Source organism: Panulirus ornatus, chromosome 4 (genome assembly GCF_036320965.1).
Source record: "Panulirus ornatus isolate Po-2019 chromosome 4, ASM3632096v1, whole genome shotgun sequence".
Classification (NCBI taxonomy): domain Eukaryota; kingdom Metazoa; phylum Arthropoda; class Malacostraca; order Decapoda; family Palinuridae; genus Panulirus; species Panulirus ornatus.
Window position 1 is genome coordinate 62,931,273 of NC_092227.1, and position 17,252 is coordinate 62,948,524.

The 17,252-nt window shown below is 40.1% G+C and overlaps 1 protein-coding gene across 2 annotated transcripts in view; it reads left to right on the forward strand.

The window, feature by feature from the left end:
- Kap-alpha1 (karyopherin alpha1) overlaps positions 1 to 17,252 on the forward strand; it is an 88,841-nt gene that overhangs the window by 47,597 nt on the left and 23,992 nt on the right. For both annotated transcript variants that reach the window (XM_071695621.1, XM_071695615.1), the window contains exons 5-7: positions 6,485 to 6,748; positions 10,750 to 10,828; positions 16,712 to 16,831. In XM_071695621.1, the coding sequence (XP_071551722.1) occupies positions 6,485 to 6,748; positions 10,750 to 10,828; positions 16,712 to 16,831 (463 nt within the window). The remainder of the gene's footprint in view (positions 1 to 6,484; positions 6,749 to 10,749; positions 10,829 to 16,711; positions 16,832 to 17,252) is intronic.

Sequence of the window (17,252 nt, forward strand, 5' to 3'; positions counted from 1 at the left end):
GTGGGAGACCAAATTGGAGGTGGAAAGATGGAGTGAAAAAGATTTTGAGCGATTAGGGCCTGAACCTACAGGAGGATGAAAGGCGTGCAAAGAATAGAGCATATGAAGCGTCTGGGGTAAATCATGGAAAGTTTTGTGGGGCCTGGATGTGGAAAGGGAGCTGTGGTTTCGGTGCATTACACACATGAGCAACAGACTGAGTGTGAACGAATGTGGCCTTTGTTGTCTTCTCCTAGCACTACCTCACGTGTGCACGCCGGGGGAGGGTGTGCCATTTCATTTTTGGCAGGATGGCGACGGGAATGGATTAAGACAGCAAGTATGGATATGTACATGTGTATATATGTGTATGTCTGTGTATGTATATGTATGTATACATTGAAATGTGTAGGTATGTATGTGTGTGTATGGGCATTTATGTATATACATGTGTATGTGGGTGGGCTGGGCCATTCTTTCATCTGTTTCATTGCACTAATGCAGAAGAGAGCGACTAAGTATAGTAAATGAATAAGAAAAATTAAGTGTATCCAGACTCAAATGCTGATTCTGAAGGCCACTAAAGATTTCCGTGTTAAATTCTAAGTGTAAGAATTTGACTCCTCTTATTAGTGTCACAAATGATTCTTTAAAAAGTTGCAGACACAAAGGCCCCCCAAAAGTATGCAGTTTAATACAACAGTTAAGAGCTTATTTCATTGCAGCAGAAATAATGTTGATGAATATATTTGTAAATCACACAAGGAAGGTTGTTTTAAATGTCTGCATTCATAAAGGAGTAGTATTTGTAAAGTTATTCCTTATGCAATTACTTTTGGTTAATGAAATTTGTTTTAGCAGAAAGTTTATGGATAATTGAATTCCCAACCAACCAGCTGGATCAGGGACCTCAAGTCCACAGCATTTATATAAAAAAAACAGCATGTATATTTTTGATCCACCATTTGAATGGGAATGGAGTAACATAATCTGACAATCTACTACAATTGCTTAAAAGAAATATGGCACACTTAACATCTGTATTAGATGTTTAGGGAGGCAACCATGGAAGGTAAGAGCAATTATTTAAAGAATATGAGTGCAAAGAGGTATTAAAGATAATAGAACAGATGAGACCTGGTAATCATGTAGCCATGTATCAGGTGGTTTACAGGTCTTTTCATGGTTTATTTGTGAATTAAGAATGGTGATAAGGCAAATGATGGGGTAGATGCAGTGTTTCTCCTGAACTGTTGTTTAGTATATATAAACTGAATTGAGGGTTCATTGTTCAAATGTGAGAAGAAAGATCTTAGCAGAATAAAGATTAAGATGATGAGAATATTTATGATTAATTTAGAGCTGAAAAGGAGTCATTCATCAAGGGGCTAAGTTTTGTGTATCATATATGTACCTGATGGATAAATTTAGAGAAACTTGTGAAAAGAAGTGTGCATTTCTGTATTCATTAGTGCAGAAAAATAATGTTATGGAGCTAACAGAATAATAATGCATGGAACTTTGTTATGGGAAGGGGTCGGAGGCAGTGAAGGATCACCAGAGAGTTGAACATTGGTAAAAAATGAAGGAAAGAGTGATTAGTTTGGCTTGAGGTTGCATAAGAAAAGAAAACTGAATGATGAATATAGTTTTGTGGACAAAAGAATAAGAGGTTAAAAAGAGGCCTGATGTTTGATCAGTATTTGTAGCAAGGTAATAGAAGGGAGGCAGGATTGGCAGGGAAATTTGAAAGGAAGGTGTGTGTCATCAGGTCTTGCAAAATTTTTCTATAATGTTGCAGCCTGTGCTTCTGTAGTTTAGTTTGTGATGGTGGAGGGTTATTAGACTGAAATTGTTTAAACTTGCTATAATGGACTTGGAATTTGCAAAGAAGTTTGAAAGAATAAAAAAGAAATTGGTGGGAGATGCATTATTATATTAGGTCATGAATGATGAAGTGAAAATTAAGAATTACAGTCTCTGGATCGGAGAAAGAATGGATGAGGAGGAAACAACTTGTTTTAAAGTTGTGTTTAAGTGAGATGAATCGGAGTAGATGCAGTACTTTAAGGAGAATACGTAAATTGTGGTCAATGAATCCCTTTAATGAACAATTTCAGGAGAGATTTAATAAAATATGGGAACATAGTGTATATAACCATTGGTGTGTCATGTTTCAACTCTTGAATGGCAGCCTTTGTAGTTTGAAGATCTGATTAGAATGTCCATTGTAACATGACAATTAAGCTTTTTGCACTCTATTTGAATATCCAGCTGACTCATCATGCCAGAAGTCTTCTGTCACCAAGCAGGCTTGGGGAAAAATTTAGCTTCCTCAGTACTGTTACAATCACCATTGTAGGTGCACATCCATGGACTTCTAAAGTCATGTGTACATTTGTGGAAAATAAGTAGGTTGTTGAATAACTCAAGTGATGAGGAGGAACACATGCCACATTCATCTGGCGAAGAAGTAGAGTAACAAGTGAAGGAATTTTTGAATCAGGGAATGATTTTCAGTAGGAGAAAGGAGGAAGCATGCAAAAGAGAGACCTTTGTATGTGAATGTTTGGAGAAGGACAGCTGGTAGGATATTTGATCATTACTTGATGGAAGTGAGTGTGAGGTTTTGTAGACTTTAGGAAAAGAGGCTCTGATATAGATGGGAGTGGAGTTGTGAAAGTGAGTAAGCTAGGAAAAGAGGCTTGTGGGAAGATATGACAGGCGAGATCGATAGTAAAACGGCAAAAGGTGAGAGTAAATGAAGCAAGGGTAGTGGGTAGGGAGTCAGAGGTATTTAGGGAATCATTACTTACATGGATGAGAGAGTTGTTTTGCATGCATAAGGTGGGAGATGGGCAGGTGAGAAAGGTTAATGAGCGATGGAATAAGGAAGTTAAGTTGCTGGTGAAAGGGAAAAGAGTGGAGGAGAGTGCAAATGATTGAGAAATGTACAAAAATAGCAATAGGAGGGCAAGAGGGAGGTGCAGGGGCTGTAAAAGAGGGCAAATGGGAGTTTGGGGTGAGCAGACTTAAGAAACAAAAAGAAAATGTTTTAGAAGGAGGTTAATAGTGTGAGAAAAAAAAGGGAATAAATGGAACATTGATGAAGTGGTAACAAACAAAAATGAAATGATTAGGAGATAGAGAGAATATTTTGAAGGGATGTTAAATGTGTTTGATGATAGGGTGGCTGATATGGTATATTTTGTATGTGGATGTATGTAAACTGAGAAAGTAGTCGAAAATGGTCTGGTGAAAAAGGAGAGGTGGTGAAAGCCTTGCTTAAGATGAAGTGCAGCAAAGCAGCTGAATTGGATGAGATTGCTGTTGAAAACCTTAAGATAGGGTAGTTTGTTGATTGGTTAAAGGTTTTCATTGTACATATGGCTCATGTTTAGATGCCTGAGGATTAACAGAATGACTGTGTAGTGCTGTTATATAAAAGTAAGGGAACAAAATTGAATGTTCACATTTCAAAGGTATAAGTTTGTCAAGTGTAAATTGTATGAGTGGTGATTGGGACGGTGGTAGTATGCTTGGAGTTTTAGACTGGTGAGGAGTGATAGGGAATATGTAGATCAGGTGTATACTTTGACAAATGTTTGTGAGAAATACTTAGAGAAATGGGAGAATCTTTATGCAGCACATATGGATCTGGAGATAGGGTTGATGGAGGTGCTCTTTGGAAGGTGTTCTGAGCATATGGTATGGGAGGAAAGGTACTAGAAGCAGTGTTGTTTTTATCAAGAGTGCAAGGCTTGTGTATGAATAGGGAAAGAAGAGAGTAAGTGTATCCAGATGAAGACAGTTCTGGGGCAGGATGTGTAATATAATCATGGCTCTTTGATTTGTTTTATGTATGGGGTGGTGGGAGAAGCAGGCTTACAGTGTGTTTGGAATGGTGGGTTGCAGGGAGGTGAGTCAGTTGTTGTTTGCTGATGACATGGCACTGGCAGCAGATTTGAGCATGAAACTACAGAAGTTGGTTTCTGTGTTAAGGTGTGTGAAAAGAAAAAGTTTAGGGTAATAGTGGATAGATGCAAGGTCTTGGAGAGAGGAACAAGTATACAATGTGTTGGGGAGGGACTGGGAGATGAGTCAGTTGTCTGCTGGTAACATGGAACTGGCAGCGGATGTGGATCCTGAGTTTAGGAGATTGTGAAAGTATGTTCAGGGTAGTTGATAATATATGCAAGGTTATTAGGCTTAACAATGAAGAGATGCATTATGTTTGGAATATGAAGTTGAATGGAGAAAGCTTAGAGGTATTGGAGTGTTTTAGATACTTGAGAGTGGTTATGACAAAATACTCATATTAACCTGTTCATGTGCAGAACATCAGGAAGACTTAGGGGATTCTGGGTACCCTGTCAAAATGCTCTTTGACCAGCAAATGGAACTATGGGAGCTGAAGTAAGATATAGGATGGGTGATTGGGTAGAGATTCTGTTTGCATAGAGAGAACTGTAGAAAGAGACTTCAGTCTTTAGGGGCAAAGCTGAGGATGTTTGATGTTTTAGTAGTTCTGTCAATGCTGTATAGATTCGAGGCATGGGCCTTAGACAAAAATGTAGAGAAGAGGATGGATGTGTTAGAAATTAAATGTTTGTAGATGATATGTGGTGTGAGGAGGGTTAGTCAATTGAGAAGAGATAGGGTAAAAGAGATGTGTGGTTTTAAGAGGGTTATGTATGACAGCTGAAGAGGGTGTTCTGAAATAGTTTGAAAGAGATGAGTGAGAAAAAGATATACATGTCAGAAGTGGAGGGGAAAAGTAGAATAGGGAAACCTAGGGGGAAGTGGAAGGTTGGAGTGAAAGATGCTTTGAGTCTTTGGGGCCTGAATATGTAGGAGGGTGCGAGGTGTGCAAGGGATTGAGCAAATTGCAGTGATTTGGTGTGTAGGGATGACATTTTGTCAATGAACTGGACCAAGACATTTGAAGAGGTTGGGGGAGACCACGAATAGGTCTGTAATACCTGATTGTTGATAATCTGTGGTTTCAGTGCATTATACATGATTGCTAGAGAGTGGATGTAAATGAATGAGGCCATTTCTTTGTTCCTGGTGCTGACATACTTATGAGGGAAATTGTGAACATGTATGAAAAAATGGAAAAAGGAGACCAGCATGTGTCTCCACAAAAAGTACATAGACTTTTGGAAGACCTAAATGATGAGGAAGAACACTTATCACATTTGTCATCATAAAAAAAAGTGAAATGTGAAAATTGTGATTGAGAGAGTGATTGTAACTGGGGTAAGGAGGAGTTTGGCCTTATGCTCATCCTTTATCTAGTTATGAAGCAGTACATTGAGTATTAATGGATGTGATCCTGGTGTGATGGAGGACTGATAACAATGAGAGTAAAGAGATTGAATATTTCTTGGCATGTTTGGTTAAAGTACCATTTATAGAATAGTACATACTGTATCATCTAGTTTGCCTAATGTAATATTTCAATGTAAAATTTTGTTATTCATCAAAAATGCTCTGCCCTTGTAAGAAACTAAGAGTAGAGTGTATGACAAACAAATAGGACCTCCAAGTCCTTCCCTCATATCTTTAGGTGAGGATAGATACCCCCCAGGTGTGTTGGCCATACTACCCCCAACTCATTGTTTGTGTGCATTGTCAGTATTTCTATTTATTTTCATGTTATTCACCACCATTGTTGTGTCATGGGGGAGAATTAGAAATAGTGTGTGTTACTAAGATCAAAAAAAAAGAAAGAAACAAGACCTTCCCTCTCACCTCGAGCAGTAGTGAGTGTTGCCCAGGCATCCCCTCCTCCAGTTTACTCTTCTCTCCTTTGGGTCAACACAAAAGCATTATGGCACATTTCTTTTTGTGTATTTTATTTTTCGCATGCCACTATATTAGCCTATATAGGTAGTAAGTTTAATGTTTTCAATTTCATACATGGTGATAGACTTAGGAACCAAATCTGCTGTTTAAAGGTTAAAGCACTTTCTCTGTTCTTGATTGTTTTTGATTTTTGATCGCCCATTTTTCACAATTTTTTGAGCAGAACATTTTATTGATCCTGATGCTGCTTTTGTGAATGGTAGAATGGAAACACTTCTGATCTTTCAATGGCCTTTGTAGTGTTCTTTGTGCCTACCCAAGCAGTTTTGCTGAGAACCCCAAATTTGGGCCACATATTGCAAAAAGGCAGCATGGTTGTATGCTGTATAAGTTGAAAAAGGTCAAAGGTAAGAATAAAAGTTTGTTTGTGGGTGGCATGCTTTGAGGAAGAATTCCCATATGTGTGGTATGGGTTGTATGAAGATTATCTTTTTTTCTTTTTTTATTTTTTTTTTTTTTTTTTTTTTAACCAGACCCACTGTTGCCTTTCTTTCTCATGTTAACTCATGTAGAGTGTGATAGAAGAGCATTAAGGTAGCATTTGATTTTATGGTTTTATTATGTATAGTTAAAGTTTGTTGTATTTTGGGTATCTGTAGTGATTTTTTTTTTTATGAATTTTTAATTTTTTCAGACTCCTAAGCAAGTCCACTCGTCTCTCAATGACCCGCAATGCTGTCTGGGCCCTAAGCAACCTTTGCAGGGGAAAGAACCCACCACCAGACTTTGCTCGTGTATCCCCATGCCTCCCAGTCTTGTCTCGACTTCTCTTCCATAGTGATGCTGATGTATTAGCTGATGCCTGCTGGGCCCTTAGTTATCTAAGTGATGGACCAAATGAAAAGATTCAAGCAGTCATTGATGCTGGAGTTTGCCGCAGACTTGTTGAACTTCTCATGTAAGTAATTTGAAATTTTTGTAGTCAACTCAGAGAAAAAATTGCCATTTTTGTTGTTGGCTATATAGTTCACCAGTTAAGCATAGAAGAGTGCAATAACCTTAAACCACCTCAGCATCAGGCATTGTGGGACGTGAAGATTTAGTGGGGTTTTGCTTGACTCATTTGCCAACAAGAGGGAGGGTTTAAGCATAAGTCATGCTCCCAGCCATATGACACTGGTGGAACTACTATTCCTTCAAACATACCCATTTTTGCTCTCCAAGATAATGTTCTCTCCTTCCACACATTCTTCATTGCTACCAGAACCTTCGCCCCCTCCCCACCCTGTGACTCTCTTCAGCTTCCATGGTTCCATCTGCTGCTCAGTGCACTCCCAAATATCTAAATCACTTCATTTCTTCCAATTTTTCTACATTCAAACTTACATCCCAGTTAACTTGTCCCAACCTCTGCAGTTTCTTACCCAAATCAGCCAGTAGAGCTGTATCATCAGCGAACAACAACTGACTCACTTCCCAGTCCCTCTCATCCACAACAGACTGCATACTTGCCCCTCTCTCCAAAACTCCTGCATTTACTTCCTTAACCATCCTATCCATAAACAGATTAAATAACCATGAGGACATCACACACCCCTGCCACAGACCGACATTCACAGGGAACCAGTCACTCTCCTCTCTTGTTACTTGTACACATGCCTTACATCCTTGATAAAAACTTTTCAGTGCTTCTAGCACCTTACCTCCCATTCTGTATACTCTTAAAACCTTCCTCAAAGCACCACTATCAACTCTATCTTATGCCTTCTCCAGATCCATATATGCTACATACAAAATCCGTCTGTTTTTCTAAGTATTTCTCACATACATTCTTCCAAGCAAACACATGGTCCACACAACTTTTGCCACTTCTGAAACCACACTGCTCTTCCCCAGTCTGATGCTCTATACATGCCTTTACCCTCTCAATCAATATTGTTTTTTCTATTATACTTTGTTGCTGTCTCCCGCGTTAGCGAGGTAGTGCAAGGAAACAGACGAAAGAATGGCCCAACCTGCCCACATACACATGTATATACATACACATCCACACACACACATATACATACCTATACATTTTAACCTATACATATATATACATACACATACTTATACATATATACACATGTACATAATTCATACTGGCTGCCTTTATTCATTCCTGTCGCCACCCCGCCACACATGAAATGACAACCTCCTCCCCTGCACGCACGCGAGGTAGTACCAGGAAAAAAGGCAACAAAGGCCACATTCATTCACACTCAGTCTAGCTGTCATGTATAATGCACTGAAACCACAGCTCCCTTTCCACATCCAGGCCCCACAAAACTTTTTCATGTTTGACCCCAGACGCTTCACATGCCCTGGTTCAATCCATTGACAGCACATTGACCCCGGTATACCACATCGTTCCAATTCACTCTATTCTTTGCACACCTCTCACCCTCCTGCATGTTCAGGCCCCGATCGCTCAAAATCTTTTTCACTCCATCCTTCCACCTCCAGTTTGGTCTCCAACCTCTCCTTGTTCCCTCCACCTCTGACACATATATCCTTTTTGTCAGTCTTTCCTCACTCATTCTCTCCATGTGACCAAACCATTTCAATACACCCTCTTCTGCTCTCTCAACCACACTCTTTTTATCACCACACATCTCTCTTACCCTTTCATTACTTATTTGATCAAACCACCTCGCACCACATATTGTCCTCAGACATCTCGTTTCCAACACATCCACCCTTTGCACAACCCTATCTATATTCCATGCCTTGCAACCATATAACATTGTTGGAACCACTATTCCTTCAAACATACCCATTATTGCTTTTCGAGATAATGTTCTCGCCTTCCACACATTTTTCAACGCTCCCAGAACTTTCACCCTCTCCCCCACCCTGTGACTCACTTCCGCTTCCATGGTTTCATCAAGTGCCAAACCCACTCCCAGATATCTAAAACACTTCACTTCCTCCAGTTTTTCTCCATTCAGACTTACCTCCCAATTGACTTGTCCCTCAACCCTCAACTGAAGAATGTGTGGAGAAAGAGAATGTTATTTGGCCTATACATGTGTACATGTGAATTATTATCTTATATAATAAATCTTCTTGTAGTAATCTGTGTTATTCATGGATGAGTTTTTCATAACAGCAAAATTATAAAAGATTTTCAAATTACCAGCTGCACCAGTCAGATGCATTGTTGTCCATGTTAAGTGGGTGCTGGCAACACTGCCTCCACTTTTGCTAGAAAACCCTTTCCTGCTTCATCTTGGTATAGTTTCGATGCTGTTAAGAGTCAGTGCCCATAAAGTCACTCTTCACATGATCTGAAGATAAACTGTCATCAAATAATTGTCATATAAGGCACTTGAAAACACAACTCACACAACTCATTCTTCATTTTTTTTTTTTTTTTTTTTTTTGCTTTGTCACTGTCTCCCGCGTTTGCGAGGTAGCGGAAGGAGACAGACGAAAGAAATGGCCCAACCCACCCCCATACACATGTATATACATACGTCCACACACGCAAATATACATACCTACACAGCTTTCCATGGTTTACCCCAGACGCTTCACATGCCCTGATTCAATCCACTGACAGCACGTCAACCCCGGTATACCACATCGATCCAATTCACTCTATTCCTTGCCCTCCTTTCACCCTCCTGCATGTTCAGGCCCCGATCTCACAAAATCTTTTTCACTCCATCTTTCCACCTCCAATTTGGTCTCCCACTTCTCCTCGTTCCCTCCACCTCCGACACATATATCCTCTTGGTCAATCTTTCCTCACTCATTCTCTCCATGTGCCCAAACCATTTCAAAACACCCTCTTCTGCTCTCTCAACCATGCTCTTTTTATTTCCACACATCTCTCTTACCCTTATGTTACTTACTCGATCAAACCACCTCACACCACACATTGTCCTCAAACATCTCATTTCCAGCACATCCATCCTCCTGTGCACAACTCTATCCATAGCCCATGCCTCGCAACCATACAACATTGTTGGAACCACTATTCCTTCAAACATACCCATTTTTGCTTTCCAAGATAATGTTCTCGACTTCCACACATTCTTCAAGGCTCCCAGGATTTTCGCCCCCTCCCCCACCCTATGATCCACTTCCGCTTCCATGGTTCCATCCGCTGCCAGATCCACTCCCAGATATCTAAAACACTTTACTTCCTCCAGTTTTTCTCCATTCAAACTTACCTCCCAATTGACTTGACCCTCAACCCTACTGTACCTAATAACCTTGCTCTTATTCACATTCACTCTTAACTTTCTTCTTTCACACACTTTACCAAACTCAGTCACCAGCTTCTGCAGTTTCTCACATGAATCAGCCACCAGCGCTGTATCATCAGCGAACAACAACTGACTCACTTCCCAAGCTCTCTCATCCCCAACAGACTTCATACTTGCCCCTCTTTCCAAAATTCTTGCATTCACCTCCCTAACAACCCCATCCATAAACAAATTAAACAACCCCGATCATCTTTTGCCTGGTCCTCTAAATCTAGCTAAAAGCTTCTCAATTCTTGTAGAAAATGCATGAAAATGTGCTCTCATTGGCTTGGCTGGAGGGTAACTGACTGTGGTTAAACAGTATTGTACACCAGCTCAGCCACCATCCAGGCTTGGTGTGCAGCTCTGAAACTGAGTTGTGAACTTTGACGTGTATATGTCTTTATAACGCAAAAATATCCGTCAGGAGGTTAAATTATCACAAAAAAAAAAAAGAAAAAAAAAAAGGTTGTCATTATTGTAAAAGGTGGAAACAAGACCTACATGATGTTGAATATATCTTTGACCAAGCAGCCATGATGCTAAGTTTTGTATATCTCTCAAGTTTTTGTTTCTATAGCAGTTAGCTGTTATAAGCATCATGGCTTTTACAGTTTGGCAGTGGTGTTGATTACTCACATCCAGTATTCTTCTGTAATTTCAGGTTTAATCAACACAGTGTAGTGGCAGCAGCTTTAAGAGCAGTTGGAAATATTGTTACAGGTGATGATGTACAAACACAGGTAAATATTGGTTGCTGTTGTGTTTTCACTGATTTCTCTGGTTTTCTTTACACTGTGTTGTCAAACAACGAGAGAATATTAGGATCTTTTATATTTTGTGATGATGTAAAAGCGAATGCTTGTATATTACAGTAATTATTATTTATTGAAAGTGAAAAATTGAGGATTAGAACTAATATTTGATGGAAAAACATTATGTAAACTATTGTGAAATGAGCAGTTAGCTAAAGCTAGTTGTGTGTAAGCCCACATTGTAGGTAAGTTTATGTATTTGTTCCTCTGTTATGTACATATTCATTTTGTTTGACCATATTTAAATTTATTAATTTTGCAACCCACTGATATTTAATGTTTAAGGTAATGGTGAAAGATATTGTTCATCAGTATTAGCATCATGGAAAAAGGGGCAAGTATGCAGTCTGTTGGTGATGAGAGGACCTGGGAATTGAGGTGGTTGTTGTTCACCAATGATACGGAATTGGTGGCTGATTTGAATGAGAAACTGCTGAAGTTGGCAATTGAATGTGGAAGTGTGTGTGAAAAGAGAAACTTGAGAGTGATTGTGAATAAAAGCAAGATTGTTGGGTACCTATCAGCAGGGTTGAGAGACAAGTCAGTTGGGATGTAAGTTTGAATGGAGACAGCAAACGCGGGAGACAGCGACAGAGTATAATAAAATGAAATGAAATATATATATATATATATATATATATATATATCCCTGGGGGTAGGGGAGAAAGAATACTTCCTACGTATTCCCTGCGTGTCGTAGAAGGTGACTAAAAGGGGAGGGAGCGGGTGGCTGGAAATCCTCCCCTCTCGTTTTTTTCAATTTTCCAAAAGAAGGAACAGAGAAGGGGGCCAGGTGAGGATATTCCCTCGAAGGCCCAGTCCTCTGTTCTTAACGCTACCTCGCTATTGCGGGAAATGGCGAATAGTACGAAAGAAAAAGAAATTGGAGGAAGTGAAATGTTTTACATATCAGGGAGTGGACTTGGCAGTGAATGGAACCATGGAAGTGGAAGTAAGTCATATGATGGGGGAGGGGATGAAGGTTCTGGGAGCACTGAGGAATGTGTGGAGAAAGAGAATGTTATATGGGAGGGCAAAATTGGGTGTATTTGCAGGAATAGTAGTTCCAGCACTATTATATGGATGAGGCATTGGTGCTATATAGTAGGGTTAAGGTTGCATGGAAAAGGGTGGATATGTTGTAAATGAAATGTTAATGTTGCATGGAAAAGGGTGGATGTGTTGTAAATGAAATGCTTGAGGACTGTATGCGGTGTAAGGTTGCATGGAAAAGGGTGGATGTGTTGTAAATGAAATGTTTGAGGACAGTATGTGGTGTAAGGTGGTTTGATCGAGTAAGTAATGAAAGGATAAGAGAGATGTATGGAAATAAAAGAGTATGGTTGAGAAAGCAAAAGAGGGTGTGTTGAAATGGTTTGGACATAAGGAAAGAATGAGCGAGGAAAGATTGACAAAGAGGATATATGTGTCAGAGGTGGAGGGAACAAGGAGAAGCAGGAGACCAATTGGAGGCGGAAGGATGGAGTGAAAAAGATTTTGAGCGATTGGGGCCTGAACATACAGGAGGGTGAGAGGCATGCAAGGAATAGAGTGAATTGGAATGATGTGGTATACTCGGGTCAACATACTGTCAATGGATTGGACCAGAGCTTGTGAAGCATCTGGGGTAAACTGTGGAAAGGTTTGTGGGGCCTGGATGTGGATAGAGAGCTGTGGTTTCAATGCATTACACATGACAGCTAGAGATTGAATGTGAACAAATGTATCTTTTCTTTCTGTTTTCCTGGCGCTGCCTCACTGAAGCAGGGGATAGCAATGCTGTTTTCCTGTGGGGCGGGGTTGCGACAGGAATGGATGAAGGCAAGCAAGTATGAATATGTACATGTGTATGTATGTGATGTCTGTGTATGAGTATCTACATGTTGATATGTATATGAATGTATATGTGCATGTGTGGTCATTTATGTACATTATGTGTATATGAGTGGATAGACCATTCTTCGTCAGTTTTCTGACACTACCTCGCTGACGCAGGGGATAGGGGAGAAAGAATACTTCCCATGTATTCCCCTTGTGTCATAGAAGGCAACTAAAGGGCATGGGAGCAGAGGGCTAAAAACCCTCCCCTCCTTGTATTTAACTTTCTGAAAGGGGAAACAGAGAAGGAGTAATGCAGGGAGTGCTCATCCTCCTTGAAGGCTCCGATTGGGGTGTCTAGATGTGTGTTGATGTAACTAAGATGAAAAAAAGGAGAGATTGGTAGTACGTTTGAGGAAAGGATCCTGGATGTTTTGGCTCTGAGGGAAACGAAGCTTAAGGGTAAAAGAGAAGAGTGGTTTAGGAATGTATTGGAAGTAAAGGCAGTGGTTGATGAGAGGACAAGAGCAAAGGAAGGAGAGTAGCACTACTCCTGGGTGATTTGAATGCCAAGGTGAGTAATATGGCAGTTGAGGGTATAATTGGGGTACATGGGGTGTTCAGTGTTGTAAATGGAAATGGTGAAGGTCTTGTAGATTGGTGTGCTGAAAAAGGACTGGTGATTGGGAATACCTGGTTTGAAAAGAGATATTCATAAGTATATGTATATAAGGAGAGATGGCCAGAGAGCATTATTGGATTACGTGTTTATTGATAGGCATGTGAAAGAGAGACTTTGGGATGTTATTGTGCTGAGAGGGGCAGCTGGAGGGATGTCCAATCACTGTCTTGTGGAGGCAACGGTGAAGATTTGTAGAGGTTTTCAGAAAAGAAGAGAGAATGTTGTGGTGAAGAGAGTGGTGAGAGCAAGTGAGCTTGGAAAGGAGACTTGTGTGAGGAAGTAACAGGAGAGATTGAGTGCAGAATGGCAAAAGGTGAGACCAGATGATGTAAGGGGAGTGGGGGAGGAATGGGATGTATTTTGGGAAGTAGTGATGGCTTACACAGAAGATGCTTGTAGATTGAGAAAAGTGGGAGGTGGGCAGATTAGAAAGGGTAGTGAGTGGTGGGATGAAGAAGTAAGATTATTAGTGAAAGAGAAGAGAAGGCATTTGGATGATTTTTGCAGGGAAGTAGTGCAAATGACTGGGAGATGTATAAAAGAAAGCAGCAGGAGGTCAAGAGAAAGGTGCAAAAGGTGAAAAAGAGGGTAAATGAGAGTTGAGGAGAGAGATTATTGTTCAGTTTTATGGAAAATAAAAAGATGTTTTGGAAGGAGGTAAATAAAGTGCTTAAGACAAGAGAACAAATGGGAACATCAGTGAAGGGAGCTAATGGGGAGGTAATAGCAAGTAGTGGTAAAGTAATGAGGAGATGGAATGTGTATTTTGAAAGTTTGTTGAATGTATTTGACGATAGAGTGGTAGATATAGGGTGTTTTGGTTGAGGTGGTGTGCGAAGTGAGAGGGTCAGGGAGAATGGTTTGGTAAACAGAGAAGAGGTAGTGAAAGCTTTGTGGAAGATGATAGCCAGCAAGGTGGCGGGTTTGGATGGTATTGCAGTGGAATTTATAAAAAAAGGGGGTGACTGTGTTGATGATTGGTTGGTAAGGATATTCAGTGTATGTATGGATCATGGTGAAGTGCCTGAGGATGGCGGAATGCATGCATAGTGCCATTGTACAAAGGCAAAGGGGATAGAGGTGAGTATTCAAATTTCAGAGGTATAAGTTTGTTGAGTATTCATAGGAAATTATATGGGAGGGTATTGGTTGAAAGGATAAAGGCATGTTTAGAGCATGAGATGGGGGAGAGTGGTGTGGTTTCAGAAGTGGTAGATGATGTGTGGATTAGGTTTTTGCTTTGAAGAATGTATGTGAGAAATGCTTAGAAAAACAAATGGATTTGTATGTAGCATTTATGGATCTGGAGTAGGCATATAGGGTTGATAGAGATGCTTTGTGGAAGGTTTTAAGAGTATATGATGTGGAAGGTAAGTTGCTAGAAGCAGTGAAAAGTTTTTACCAAGGATGTAAGGCATGTGTATGAGTCGGAAGATAGGAGAGTGGTTGGTTCCCAGTGAATGTCGGTCTGCATCAGGGGTATGTAATGTCCCTATGGTTGTTTAATTTGTTTATGGATTGGGTGGTTAGGGAGGTAAATGTTGGAGTTTTGGAGAGTGGAGTGAGTAGGCAGTCTGTTGGGGATTAGAGGGCCTGGGAAGTGAGTCAATTGTTGTTTGCTGATGATACAGCTCTAGTAGCTGATTCATGTGAGAAACTGCAGATATTGGTGACTGACTTTGGTTAAGTGTGTAAAAGGAGAAAATTGAGAATAAATATGAGTAAGAGCAAGGTTAATAGTTTCAGTTGGGTTGAGGGACAAGTTCATTGGTAGGTAAGCTTGAATGTAAATAAATTGGAGGAAGTGACGTGTTTTAGATATCTGGGAGTGGGCATATCAGTGGAGGGAACCATGGAAGTGAGTCATAGGGTGGGGGAGGGGGCAAAGGTTCTGGGAATGATAAAGAATGTTTGGAAGGCAAGCACATTATCTCGGAGAGCAGAAATGGGTATGTTTGAAGGAATAGGAGTTCCAACAATGGTATATGGCTGCAAGGGATGGGCTATAGATATGGTTTTGCGGAGGAGGGTGGATTTGTTGGAAATTAAATGTTTGAGGACACTATGTGGTGTGAGGTAGTTTGACCGAGTTAGTATTGAAAGGATAAGAGAGATGTCTGGAAATAGAGAGTGTTGTTGAGAGAGCAGAAATGGGTGTGTTGAAATGGTTTGGACTTATGGAGAGAATGAGTAAGGAAAGATTGACAGAGAGGATGTATGTGTTGGAGGATGAGGGAGTGATGAGGAAGTGGGAGACCAAATTTGAGGTGGAAAGATGAAGTGAAAGAGATTTTGAGCGATTGGGGCTTAAACATAGAGAAGGGTGAGAGGCTTGCAAGGAATTGAATGAATTGGAAGGATGTGGTATACCAGGGTTGACATGCTGTCAGTAAACTGAACCAGGGCATGTGAGGTGTCTTGGGTAAACCATGGAAAGGTCTGTGGGGCTTAGATGTGGATAGGGAGCTGTGGTTTCGGTGCTTTACGCATGACAGCTAGAGACTGAGTGTGAACAAATGTGGCCTTTTCTGTCTGTTTTCCTGGCACTGCCTTCCTGAAGTTGGGGGTAGTGATGCTGTTTCCTGTGGAGTGGGGTAGCAACAGAAATGTATGAAGGCAAGCAAGTATGAAAACGTACATGTGTATATATGTATATGTGTATTAGGGCCAGGTGAGGATATTCCCTCAAAGGCCCAGTCCTCTGTTCTTAACGCTACCTCGCTAATGTGGGAAATGGCGAATAGTTTGAAAGAAAGAAAGGAAGAAAGAAAAGTGTATATGTATATGTATATGTTGATATGTATATGAATGTATATGTGCTAGAGACTGATTGTGAACGAATGTGGCCTTTGTTGTCTTTTCCTAGTGCTACTTCGTGCACGCGTGTGGGGGGAGGGGTTTGCCATTTTATGTGTGGCGGGGTGGCAATGGGAATGGATGAAGGCAGCAAGGATGAATATGTACATGTGTATATATGTATATGTCTATGTATGTATATGTATGTATACATTGAAATGTATAGGTATGTATATGTACGGTTGTGAGTATTTATGTGTATGTATGAGTATGTAGTTGGGATAGGCCATTCTTTTGTCTTTTCCCTGGCACTGCCTCACTGATGCTGGAAACAGTAGTAATGTATTGTATATAATATTCTTGTGTTAAACATCATTCTCCAGATGCACCAAGATAAGTACATCAGTACATAAGCATAAGTATTTATGTATGATAAACTTGATTTATATAAAATTCATTTTGGGAATGCTGTGTGAGGAGGAATGAATATCTAATATTCATTCATTTTTCATTAGGTAATTCTCAACTGCTCAGCCCTGCCTTGTCTCCTGCACTTGTTGTCATCTCCAAAGGAATCCATTCGGAAAGAAGCGTGTTGGACAATCTCTAATATTACTGCAGGCAACCGGTCTCAGGTAAAGTATAGTTACTTTTTATTACTTATTAATGTAGAACGTGATCATAAAATTTTGGTTTATACAGATGTCATATTGTTATGTAAAAAGGTATTTGAATTTGGGAATTTTACTTAACCCCACTCTTTCCCACCATATGAAAGAGAATAGTTCTAAAGGGAATTAAATCTCAGTGATTCTTTCTGCCTTGTACAAATAAACCACAGACCAACAAGAAGGAAAAAAAAACACCTCTTGACAAATGTCATGACACTGTTTTTAGATTTAGAAGTGAAGAATGTAGGCCTATCATATCATAATCTCGTAGAAATCAGTACATTACACAGTATGGAAATAAATGGATGTGAATTGGATACAGGAACCTAGGACATCAATAGATTAAGAAACAAGAATTTTCAGCATGTGAAATCAGACTGGAGAG